At 51.7% G+C, this 13,038-nt stretch overlaps 1 protein-coding gene across 16 annotated transcripts in view; it reads left to right on the top strand.

The window, feature by feature from the left end:
* ARHGAP32 (Rho GTPase activating protein 32) overlaps positions 1-13,038 on the top strand; it is a 216,154-nt gene that overhangs the window by 133,550 nt on the left and 69,566 nt on the right. For 15 of the 16 annotated variants that reach the window (XM_069949113.1, XM_069949108.1, XM_069949109.1 and 12 more), the window contains one exon: positions 4,855-4,963. In XM_069949113.1, coding sequence (XP_069805214.1) covers positions 4,859-4,963 — 105 coding nt within the window. In that variant the 5' untranslated portion in view covers positions 4,855-4,858. Of the gene's footprint in view, positions 1-1,232; positions 1,264-4,854; positions 4,964-13,038 lie in introns of those variants that run through there. The other variant, XM_069949114.1, reaches the window with a different exon arrangement.

Here is a 13,038-nt window from a genome sequence, read left to right as displayed (position 1 = left end):
GGGTCCATTCGGCAGGTGATGCCGTTATTGTCCTAAAAAACATCTTTTAAACTGGCAGCCCCCTGCCCAACGGCCGGGGCTTAGATTAATTAATGTATGCATTAGACTGGCACAACCTCTCTGTCCCTCCTCCTCCCCGCCCTCCTCATCATTAGGAATGCTCCAGGCAGATTGTCTCCTATTCGTCAGCTGTGTCAGCACGGCACATGGGCTGGATCGTTAAGGCACCTGTGCAATGTTCAGCATGGAGAAAATGTTCCAGTGGCATTCCTAATGGTGAAGAGGGTGGGGAGGAGGGACGGAGGGGTGGTGCAAAGTTAGGGCACAGATGCTCCCGGTGGGCATGGGGCTGCAAGTTTAAAAGTTGTTTTTTAGGACAATAACTACATCACCTGCCGAACGGACCCCAGGACAGATCTTGGATTAAAAGCAGCTATCCGAAGGTACAAGCGGTTTGGGAGGTCAGATTTTGGGTGCAGAGTCGCTTTAACCATAATATCATATATCCAGATCACCATCCTCATCAGTATCTGCATTATGACACAAGCACATTGATATGTGTGGTGCTGTCAGATGTCATGTGATCCCTCCAGACCATGTGTGATATATCATGGGTTAGCACTAGGCAGGGATGGTTTCTGTGGTACTGGGGACCCTGTGCTTTGTACCTGTGGATCTGTCCTGTTATTATATGGGAATATTACAGTGATGATGCCTTATACAGGCACTGGCAGGGTTGCTGTGATGTGATAATAGGGTATATTGATTGTAGGGTTCTCCTTTTCCTGTTGTACAGTGGACTGCATTAAGGAGCAGAGGCCAGGAGTTGTGCCCGGGGTGCCCGCTGTGTGCCAGCATTCTGGTTCTCACCTAGAAGTGGTGCATTGCAGGATGTCATCTGTGAGGTGGAGAGGCCGGAGAGCGGCTGTGACGTGCACCATGTGACGACCTCGCTCCAGCTGCTCATCCTCCAGCATGAGATCCGCACAGATCAGCCACTACAGCCAGTCACTGCTGTCACCCAGAATGCAGCAGCCAACAATGAGGCCTTGTTCACACACAATGTAGAAGGAATGTGAGGAGGAGACGCTGGAATCCGTGTGCCTCCAATACAAAAGCAATTCAGGGAGGAGAACAAAGGCGGCTGGAGGCTCCCCGCCGGCTGCTCAGCTCCTGCTTCATGAATGGAAACCAATTCCCAGGATTATTTGTTTATGTCGTCAGTGGATGCATCGGCCTGTGCACGGGAGGAGCGTCATAGAGGTATGAGGCACCTGATGGCTCCTGGCTGTGCCCGCTATGGGGTGGGCGCTGTGCTGCATGGGGCAAACAGGAAGATTGATCAGAACTAGCGGCAGGCGAGCAGATTGTGACGTTCATTCTACTAACACCCCGTGAGAATGGGCTCGGCTTCTCCTTTGCAGCATGTTTGATGAATCCTCCTATGTTGTTGTCTTGTGTTAGTGACGCGTTGGACTCAGCCGCAGAACACGACCCCCTCTAAAAGCTGCTGAGGGGTCGGGGGACCTTATATCACTGGCAGGTAACTAATAATGGAACAAAGATAGCTACTAGGGAAGAAACTACTGGTGGCAATAATGGTATAAATGCGCCCAGATCTCTGCTCCTTGTGTATACAGTGACTCCACCTGCAGAATAGTGAGCGCAGCTCTGGAGTATAATACAGGATGTAACTGAGGATCAGTAATGTAACGTATGTATACAGTGACTCCACCAGCAGAATAGTGAGGGCAGCTCTGGAGTATAATACAGGATGTAACTCAGGATCAGTACATGATAAGTAATGTAATGTATGTACACAGTGACCCCACCAGCAGAATAGTGAGTGCAGCTCTGGTGTGTAATACAGGATGTAACTCAGGATCAGTACAAGATAAGTAATGTAATGTGTGTACACAGTCACCCCACCGGCAGAATAGTGAGCGCAGCTCTGGAGTATAATACAGGATGTAACTCAGGATCAGTACATGATAAGTAATGTAATGTATGTACACAGTAACCCCACCAGCAGAATAGTGAGTGCAGCTCTGGTGTGTAATACAGGATGTAACTCAGGATCAGTACAAGATAAGTATTGTAATGTGTGTACACAGTCACCCCACCGGCAGAATAGTGAGCGCAGCTCTGGAGTATAATACAGGATGTAACTCAGGATCAGTACATGATAAGTAATGTAATGTATGTACATAGTAACCCCACCAGCAGAATAGTGAGTGCAGCTCTGGAGTATAATACAGGATGTTACTCAGGATCAGTACAGGATAAATAATGTATGTACACGGTGACCCCACCAGCAGAATAGTGAGCGCAGCTCCGGAGTATGATACAGGATGTAACTCTGGATCAGTACTGTATGCACACAGTGAGTGCAGCTCTGCAGCATGAGGCTATGTTCACACAACGTGTATTTTCGTAAAAATACGTCCGTACTTTTTACGAAAATATATGTTGCTTTCCCTTTTATGGAATCCCAGGCTGGAGCGTATAAACTCGGCCTGGGTTTACTTGCGGCGCCGTAGAAAACTGACATGACCCTGTCAGTGCACACTATGAAGCGAGCGGCTCCGGCCATACGCTCCATAGTGTGCTGTGGGGAGTTCTGATGCGGGCGCGCACGGACAAGTCCACATCAGAACTCTGCGGCCCTAAAGATCACATCTCCGAAATGATCTTTTCTGAGACTGGCCGTTCTGTGACCCGGCCGGGTCGCAGAACGGCCAGTCTCGTACATAATGTAAACATTGTGGATGTAACAGGATGTAACTCTGGATCAGTAATGTATGTACACAGTGAGTGCAGCTCTGCAGTATAAGGCTATTGTTTACATGGTAAAATGGACCAAAAGCAAAAAAAACAAAAAACGTGTGAATATGAAAATTTCATGTAAAAAAAAATTTTTTTAAAATGGTGTGTGACCATAGCAGGATGTAACTCAGGATCAGTACAAGATAAGCGCTGTTTGTATGTAAAGACTCCATCAGCAGAATAGTGAGTTCAGCTCTGGAGTGTAATACAGGATATAATGTGAATGTTGTGGTCATAACTATTCTGAACACTGGACTATGAGTAAAGCTCCCTATACTAAGGTCCTGCCACTTGTGACTGGGACAACCATTTACTGTGTGTGGGGTGTATTCCCCATCCTCCTTTTGATACCACATGTACTGTAGGTGTGAGTGAGCATCCGTGTGTATTTGGGGTGGGAGCTGTCAGAATTACAGTCAGCTAAGGATGCTTGTCTTAACACTGTCAATATGGGTAAGTCCCCCAAACCTCCTGTCAGATGGGGCGTCTGAGATGTAGGGTCACTGTATATGTTAGGAGATCGTGTAGCTTCATGTAGTGGCCTGACAATAAGAGCTTCTTTGTGCCTTCTCTGGATGGATCATCTCTTGGGACTCCTGTGGCTTCGGTTCCATCCCTGGATAGGTGGTGATCCGGTTCTGGGTGGTCACCAATGATCTGGAGGGGGATTATTAAATAGCCATAAGCTCATTCTGCGCTGCTAATAGAATAATAACCAAACCAGGCGAGAGACAGGACATTGCAATCATAGCGGCTTGTGTGTAGCTGACCACCGGGACCCCTCACTGTGTGTAGCCAACCACCAGGACCCCTCACTGTGTGTAGCCAACCACCAGGACCCCTCACGGTATGCGGAAATAGATCTCATAATAAACTGTAGGGAATGGATCCCTCCTGTCATCTGGTGTAAGCACTGGAGGCCTGAGGGTGGGGATTTCATCCGTGTACACTCACCTACAGTATTGGGAAGAAAGACCCCGACTGTCCACACTAAATACATCCATAGACCCATAGATTGAAACCATGGAACATCACCTACTGATACAGCTCATCATATAGTGCAGTGTATCCGCAGAGATGTAGCAGAGCTGGTTAGTGATGGCCGGTCTGTCGTCTGTGATGTTATTAGTGGTGATATATAGGACTGCAGATATCTATACTCTGAGAGCTATTAGATTGTCACCTACCACAGCTCTGCTACTTCTGGCTTTGATCCCTTGCACTGTGACATGTGTTGTGTTTCTCTCTGTGATTGTAGCTTTCGGTGTCAGTCACTATTCCCTGTACGGTGGTCTTCCTCCATGCTGCATCCCTGCCTCGCTCTTTTCTCAGTGTTGCCAATTTCTGCTGGCCTCAGCATATCCAATGGTTTCTTGCCCTCGGGGGTGGGGGAGGGGGTTACACATCTTCACCTGCGGGAGTTATTGCCATGTTACATATTCTGAGGCTGAAGATGTCTCTGACCTTGGGATAATGAACCAGACAGGGTGCAGTGGAGCGTGACCTCCCAGAGTGCGTGCAGCATTCTGGTGTGGGGGCAGGGTGCATGTTATACACCTGTGGAGGGGCAGTGCTTCAGGGGGACAACTCTTACTTAGTGGGGGGTGTATCAACATGATCATTACACCTTGTCATCTGGGCATCTTCTGTATTAATCTATTTGGGGGAGGGGAGCCCCGAATCCATCCGCTGCCAGGTAAAGGAGTTCTCCATAACATGGAGCTAAACAGCCAATCCACCTCTCTGTGACCTAATCCTGGAGTCATTGGCTGTAACGCTGCACATGAGCCATGCTGGGGCAGAGGGGGAGGCTTTTGGGGCCCTTGTTCCCTATATACATCAAATGATTTGGTCACCCACAATATTTTCTCTGCAGAATATTTGTTGTGAAACTGAGCGGTGTCGAAGGTTTTCTGTGTCCGACCCTTTTGGATAATTTTTGGAAGTTTTTGCCACTATTAATATCCTCAGACCTCTCTAGTATTCTATATTGGTCCCTAATCGTCTCTTCTCTCCTCTGTCTTACAGAATAATGAAGTCCTCGCTGCATTTAGAGGAAGATGATTTTGTCCCCGAGCTGCCCCGCAGTATTCACCCCCGGGAGCGGCCGGACTGGGAGGAGACCATCAGCGCCATGGTGAGTCCGGACGTATCTCCATCCGTATGTCACTGCCGTGGTCCAGGCGTCTCATCATTCCAGCCACATACCATACATTGCTTATGCTCTGGAGTTTGCCATCTGGTTTCCTGAATTAAATCTGAGCAGCACAGTGGTGGAAATAGACAGCTCGCTGGTTGCTCCAGGGAAATTGTTCACATGACTTTTGGACTGCAAGGAAATGAAGGATTCAAAGTGGAATACATTGTATCTCCTCGCTCCATGTAGCAGAGCTGTCTGTGATACATTGTATCTCCTCTCTGTGTAGCAGAGTTGTCTGTGATACATTGTATTTCCTCCCTCTCTGTGTAGCAGAGCTGTCTGGGATACATTGTATCTCCTCGCTCCATGTAGCAGAGCTGTCTGTGATACATTGTATCTCCTCTCTGTGTAGCAGAGCTGTCTGTGATACATTGTATCTCCTCTCTCCATGTAGCAGAGCTGTCTGTGATACATTGTATCTCCTCTCTGTGTAGCAGAGCTGTATGTTATACATTGTATCTCCTCGCTGTGTAGCAGAGCTGTCTGTGATACATTGTATCTCTTCTCTCTCTGTGTAGCAGAGCTGTCTGTGATACATTGTATCCCCTCTCTGTGTAGCAGAGCTGTATATGATACATTTTATCCCCTCTCTGTGTAGCAGAGCTGTATATGATACATTGTATCTCCTCTCTGTGTAGTAGAGCTGTCTGTGATACATTGTATCCCCTCTCTGTGTAGCAGAGCTGTCTGTGACACATTGTATCCCCTTTCTGTGTAGCAGAGCTGTATATGATACATTGTATCCCCTCTCTGTGTAGCAGAGCTGTATATGATACATTGTATCTCCTCTCTGTGTAGCATAGCTGTCTGGGATACATTGTATCCCCTCTCTCTGTGTAGCAGAGCTGTCTGTGATACATTGTATCCCCTCTCTCTGTGTAGCAGAGCTGTCTGTGATACATTGTATCTCTTCTCTCTGGGTAGCACAGCTGTCTGTGATGCATTTTATCTCTTCTCTCTCTGTAGCCGAGCTGTCTGTGATACATTGTATTTCCTCTCTCTGTGTAGCAGAGCTGTATGTGATACATTGTATCCCCTCTCTCTGTGTAGCAGAGCTGTCTGTGATACATTGTTTCTCCTCCCTCTCTGTGTAGCAGAGCTGTCTGTGATACATTGTATCTCCTCTCCATGTAGCAGAGCTGTCTGTGATACATTGTATCTCCTCTCTGTGTAGCAGAGCTGTCTGTGATACATTGTATCTCCTCTCTCTTCGTGTAGCAGAGCTGTCTGATACATTGTATCTCCTCTCTCTCTCTCTCTCTCTGTGTAGCAGAGCTGTCTGTGATACATTGTATCTCTCCTCTCTCTCTCTCTCTCTCTCTCTCTCTCTCTCTGTAGCAGAGCTGTCTGTGATACATTGCCTCTCTCCAGTCTATTACCTCCTGTCATCACCCCTTGTGATCAGTGGGGACGCTCCCTCGTGCACTCACTGTTTGCTTCTGGTGCGCGCTCTTGTGGGGGATGTTGTTGTGAGTTCTCCCTCGCTCGCTCCAGCTGTCTTTGCTGTAGAGTTGTGGTTTTTTGGGGGGGATTTTCGGATTAGTTCTCTGTGAAGTCACATTCCTGTCTGAACTTGCCCTTACATATGTGTCCCCTCTGGAATATTCCACGAGTTAACCCGTCATATAGCAGTTTTTTACTTGTACAGATTGACTTCACATTTTGTACTTGATTCACAATGCTGCCACCCGAAACCAGTGTATTGTGGGAACAAATGTCTGACCATGTGCTGCAGTCATATACAGTGGCACCAAGGTGTCCTGCTCCTTTAAGGAAAGCCGTTTCTGGTTATCCTTACATGAAGCGTAGCTGTAGGATCACTCTAATGATTGCATAGTGGTGGTAAACTGCAGACTAAGCCGCTGACAATGGCGTTCCTACATTAGCTGTAGATGTGTTTGGAGAACACTGTATCAATTCCTACAAAGGAAAGGGATGTGAAATATTAGCAGCTTTACTACCCTATCTATGGAAAAGAGATGCATTGCCAGGCTGTACCTCTGTAAAGGGAATGAGGCCTATGCAGGGGCTGTGCTCTGCCTTATTGTGGTCTCTGTGGTTGGACACTCGCCTATCGGCGTCCTGGAGAACCCCGGGCTTTTAGTCACCATCTAGACACCTCTCTTAACTCCATGTCATGAGGCTCCCCAGTTAGTGGAAAACTCAACTCCCAGCAATGCCCTGACTGCTGAGGCCAAAGGCATGCTGGTAGTTGTAGTTATGGAACACTGTAGTTTAACAGCCTTTTTCTCAGGGTTGTAGTACTGCAACACATAGCTGCAGGTTTGGAAGCATTAATGTAAATCCTGATTGTCACCAGGGGGCCTGGGCACTTGTGAGACCTACAGTTGGGGTATACCGTGGCGGGCACACTGTCCCTGTGCTCTGACCATGATGCGGCACATTGGTCCCTGGGTCCCAGTTGTTGTCGTCTTCTCTGTGTCATCTCTTTATTTGCTTGCGGCATCAGTTGTCACGTTTAACCTCAGAATCTGGGACGAGCGCCTTCCCCTGTGTGCCGTCTCCTGCCTTCTGCTCTGTTACGTCTCACCGCTCTAATAATCCTGAATGGTAACGTATGACGCTACCGCCACATCCCGCACTATCTGTTACCTCCCCCTACCCTGTCACTGTCATGTTGGTCCCCTGCAGGTCCTGACTAATAATCGGGGTGTACAGAATTGTAACATCCTGTCCAACTGCTGTGACCCAGTAATGCCACCCGTCATCCTGTGAACTTTAGCCCTCACTTTGCTACATCTATATGGGGCATAACTCTTCTGCATATCTCTATGGGAACAAAGGATCCGATGGGTCAAATTCCAGCCTGCTGGATCCTTATCCTCAGGGATGTGAGACTGTCGGCAAAATGAGGACATTGCACTAGTGAGCCTGCTGGTCACATAGTAGGGGGCCAGGGAGTAATGTTAGGGACCCCCCATCTTCAGTCCTGTGTACATTATCAGCTCCGAAAATATGTTATTCTCGGGCTACTGTTATTTGCACATGTCCCACTTTCTGATCCAGAACTACTCTTACGTCCGCTTCATCGCCCCTATGCAGAGATCTTTCCACCTTTATTCTACATTACATTTATCATAGCTCTTCTGCTTTTTATGTAGAGTTAGGTTGGGAGTTGTAGTGTTCTGTGTACAGAAAATAATAGATTTTTTTATGGTCATAAATGATCATGTATTTCTCATTTCGCGTCCCTTCTGTGTGTGTGTAGAGCAGGGCCCTATAGTGATGTCTGTGTGTAGAGCGAGCCCCTATACCAGGGGTAGGGAACCTTGGCTCCCCAGCTGTTGCAAAACTACAACTCCCATCATGCCTGGACAGACAAAGCTTTAGCTTTGGCTGTCCAGGCATAATGGGAGTTGTAGTTTTGCAACAGCTGGAGAGCAAAAGGTTCCTTATTAGAGATGAGTGAACCGGGTTCGGGTTCGAGTCGATCCGAACCTGAACGTTCTGTATTTGATTAGCTGGGGCTGCTGAACTTGGATAAAGCTCTAAGGTTGTCTGGAAAACATGGATACAGCCAATGACTATATCCATGATTTCCACATAGCCTTAGGGCTTTATCCAAGTTCAGCAGCCACCGCTAATCAAATGCCGAACGTTCGGGTTCGGATCGACTCAAACCCGAACCTGGTTCACTCATCTCTATTCCTTACCCCTGCCCTGCAGTAATGTGTGTGTAGAGCGTGGCCCTATAGTTGTGTGTGTGTGTGTGTGTGTGTGTGTGTGTGTGTGTGTAGAGCAGCACCCTATAGTGATGTTTGTGTAGAGCACTGTCCTATAGTGATGTGTTTGTACAGCAGGGCCCTATAGTGATCTGTGTGTGTGTGTGTGCCACCCCTGCCCTATAGGTATGTGTGCGTGTGTAGAGCGGGGCCCCGATAGTGTGGTGTGTATGTAGAGCGGGGCCCCGATAGTGAGGTGTGTGTGCAGAGCGGGGCCCGGTAGTGAGGTGTGTGTGCAGAGCGGGGCCCGGTAGTGAGGTGTATGTGCAGAGCGGGGCCCGTAGTGGTGTGTGTGTGTGTAGAGCGGGGCCTGATAGTGAGGGGTGTGTGTAGAGCGGGCCCGATAGTGGTGTGTGTGTGTGTGTGTGGAGTGGGGCCCGATAGTAAGGGGTGTGTGTAGAGCGGGGCCCGATAGTGAGGTGTGTGTGCAGAGCGGGGCCCGGTAGTGAGAGGTGTGTGTAGAGCGGGGCCGATAGTGGTGTGTGTGTGTGTAGAGCGGGCCCGATAGTTGTGTGTGTGTGTAGAGCGGGGCCCGATAGTGGTGTGTGTGTGTGTGTGTAGAGCGGGGCCCGGTAGTGAGGGGGGGGGGGGGGGGGGTAGAGCGGGGCCCGGTAGTTAGGGGTGTGTGTAGAGCGGGCCCAATAGTAAGAGGTGTGTGTGCAGAGCGGGGCCCGGTAGTGAGAGGTTTGTGTAGAGCGGGGCCCGGTAGTCAGGGGTGTGTGTAGAGCGGGCCCGGTAGTGAGGGGTGTGTGTGTAGAGCGGGCCCGATAGTGGTGTGTGTGTGTGTAGAGGGGGGCCCGGTAGTGAGGGGTGTGTGTAGAGCGGGGCCGATAGTGGTGTGTGTGTGTAGAGCGGGCCCGATAGTGGTGTGTGTGTGTAGAGCGGGGCCCGGTAGTGGTGTGTGTAGAGCGGGGCCCGGTAGTGAGGGCGCGTGTAGAGCGGGGCCCGGTAGTGGTGTGTGTGTGTAGAGCGGGGCCCGGTAGTGGTGTGTGTGTGTGTAGAGCGGGGCCCGGTAGTGGTGTGTGTGTGTAGAGCGGGGCCCGGTAGTGGTGTGTGTGTGTGTAGAGCGGGGCCCGGTAGTGAGGGGTGTGTGTAGAGCGGGGCCCGGTAGTGAGGGGTGTGTGTAGAGCGGGGCCCGGTAGTGAGGGGTGTGTGTAGAGCGGGCCCAATAGTAAGAGGTGTGTGTGTGTGCAGAGCGGGCCCGGTAGTGAGGGGTGTGTGTAGAGCGGGCCCGGTAGTGAGGGGTGTGTGTAGAGTGGGGCCCGGTAGTGAGGGGTGTGTTTAGAGCAGGCCCGATAGTGGTGTGTGTGTGTGTGTGTGTGTGTAGAGGGGGGCCCGGTAGTGAGGGGTGTGTGTAGAGCGGGCCCGGTAGTGAGGGGTGTGTGTAGAGTGGGGTCCGGTAGTGAGGGGTGTGTTTAGAGCAGGCCCGATAGTGGTGTGTGTGTGTGTGTGTGTGTGTGTAGAGGGGGGCCCGGTAGTGAGGGGTGTGTGTGTAGAGCGGGCCCGATAGTGGTGTGTGTGTGTGTAGAGGGGGGCCCGGTAGTGAGGGGTGTGTGTAGAGCGGGGCCGATAGTGGTGTGTGTGTGTGTAGAGCGGGCCCGATAGTGGTGTGTGTGTGTGTAGAGCGGGGCCCAGTAGTGAGGGGGGAGGGGTGTAGAGCGGGGCCCGGTAGTGAGGGGTGTGTGTAGAGCGGGGCCGATAGTAAGAGGTGTGTGTGCAGAGCGGGGCCCGGTAGTGAGAGGTTTGTGTAGAGCGGGGCCCGGTAGTCAGGGGTGTGTGTAGAGCGGGGCCCGGTAGTCAGGGGTGTGTGTAGAGCGGGGCCCGGTAGTCAGGGGTGTGTGTAGAGCGGGGCCCGGTAGTCAGGGGTGTGTGTAGAGCGGGGCCCGGTAGTCAGGGGTGTGTGTAGAGCGGGGCCCGGTAGTCAGGGGTGTGTGTAGAACGGGCCCGGTAGTGGTGTGTGTGTGTGTAGAGCGGGGCCCGGTAGTGAGGGGTGTGTGTAGAGCGGGCCCAATAGTAAGAGGTGTGTGTGTGTGCAGAGCGGGCCCGGTAGTGAGGGGTGTGTGTAGAGCGGGCCCGGTAGTGAGGGGTGTGTGTAGAGTGGGGCCCGGTAGTGAGGGGTGTGTGTAGAGTGGGGCCCGGTAGTGAGGGGTGTGTTTAGAGCAGGCCCGATAGTGGTGTGTGTGTGTGTAGAGGGGGGCCCGGTAGTGAGGGGTGTGTGTAGAGCGGGCCCGATAGTAAGAGGTGTGTGTGCAGAGCGGGGCCCGGTAGTGAGAGGTTTGTGTAGAGCGGGGCCCGGTAGTCAGGGGTGTGTGTAGAGCGGGGCCCGGTAGTCAGGGGTGTGTGTAGAGCGGGGCCCGGTAGTCAGGGGTGTGTTTAGAGCGGGGCCCGGTAGTCAGGGGTGTGTGTAGAGCGGGGCCCGGTAGTCAGGGGTGTGTGTAGAGCGGGCCCGGTAGTGGTGTGTGTGTGTGTGTGTGTGTAGAGCGGGGCCCGGTAGTGAGGGGTGTGTGTAGAACGGCTTGCTTCTTCTAGCCCCTCCTCTCCCTAATTCTTTGATGGTGTTATAAACATTTCCTCTCGGGGTGGTTTATGGGCAGGTGGGGCTGGAGATGCTCATATTGGAAGGTGATAAAGCTGTGTTTTACACAGGTGAAGTTTACATAGGGTTTTACTGGCATCAGGCGCTGTTTATAATGACACTGGTGAGGCTATGACACTATGAGGGTCACAATTGTATTAGTCTGAAAACCTCCCCTCACATCACGATCACTACATTGTCACATATCGCCAGTGCTGAGAACCTCCCGAGACATTGCGTCATACGTGACTGATATCAGCTGCTCCTCTTATAACGCTCCAGCACTGATATAACCTCTGGGGACATCTGCATCATACATGTTACCAATATCAACCACTATTCTAGGCTGTGGGGTTGGGGGTGAACCCTGTGATCATGTTGGGGTAGGCTGAGGCTGTATGTCTTGGTTGTGCTGTGGGGGCGATCCCTGTGATCATGTTAGGGTAGGCTGAGGTTCGGTTGCACTGTGGGGTTGGGGGTGACCCCTGTGATCACGTTGGGGTAGGCTGAGGCTCTATGTCTCGGTTGTGCTGTGGGGTTGGGTGTGACGCCTGTGATCACGTTGGGGTAGGCTGAGGTTCGGTTGTACTGTGGGGTTGGGGGTGACCCCTGTGATCATGTTGGGGTAGGCTGAGGCTCTTTGTCTCGGTTGTGTTGTGGGGTTGGGGGTGACCCCTGTGATTATGTAGGGGTAGGTTGAGGCACTATGTCTCTGTTGTGCTGTGGCGTTGGGGGTGACCCCTGTGATCATGTTGGGGTAGGCTGAGGCACTATGTCTCGGTTGTGCTGTGGGGTTGGGGGTGACCCCTGTGATCATGTTGGGGTAGGCTGAGGCACTATGTCTCGGTTGTGCTGTGGGGTTGGGGGTGACCCCTGTGATCATGTTGGGGTAGGCTGAGGCACTATGTCTCGGTTGTGCTGTGGGGTTGGGGGTGACCCCTGTGATCATGTTGGGGTAGGCTGAGGCTCTGTGTCTCGGTTGTGCTGTGGGGTTAGGGGGTGACCCCTGTGATCATGTTGGGGTAGGTTGAGGCTCTTTGTCTCGGTTGTGCTGTGGGATTGGGGGTGATCCCTGTCATCACGTTGGGGTAGGCTGAGGCTCTGTGTCTCGGTTATGCTGTGGGGTTGGGGGGTGACCCCTGTGACCACGTTGGGGTAGGCTGAGGCTCTGTGTGTCGGTTGTGCTGTGGGGTTGGGGGTGACCCCTGTGATCATGTTGGGGTAGGTTGAGGCTCTTTGTCTCGGTTGTGCTGTGGGGTTGGGGGTGACCCCTGTGATCATGTTGGGGTAGGCTGAGGCTCTGTGTGTCGGTTGTGCTGTGGGGTTGGGGGTGACCCCTGTGATCATGTTGGGGTAGGTTGAGGCTCTTTGTCTCGGTTGTGCTGTGGGGTTGGGGGTGACCCCTGTGATCATGTTGGGGTAGGTTGAGGCTCTTTGTCTCGGTTGTGCTGTGGGGTTGGGGGGTGACCCCTGTGACCACGTTGGGGTAGACTGAGGCTCTATGTCTCGGTTGTGCTGTGGGGTTGGGGGTGACCCCTGTGATCATGTTGGGGTAGGTTGAGGCTCTTTGTCTCGGTTGTGCTGTAGGGTTGGGGGTGATCCCTGTCATTACGTTGGGGTAGGCTGAGGCTCTGTGTCTCGGTTGTGCTGTGGGGTTGGGGGTGACCCCTGTGATCATGTTGGGGTAGGTTGAG

This window comes from Dendropsophus ebraccatus, chromosome 12, assembly GCF_027789765.1.
Source record: "Dendropsophus ebraccatus isolate aDenEbr1 chromosome 12, aDenEbr1.pat, whole genome shotgun sequence".
Lineage (NCBI taxonomy): Eukaryota > Metazoa > Chordata > Amphibia > Anura > Hylidae > Dendropsophus > Dendropsophus ebraccatus.
The sequence above is the reverse complement of the archived record's forward strand: the minus strand, read 5'-3'. Positions and strand labels throughout refer to the sequence as shown.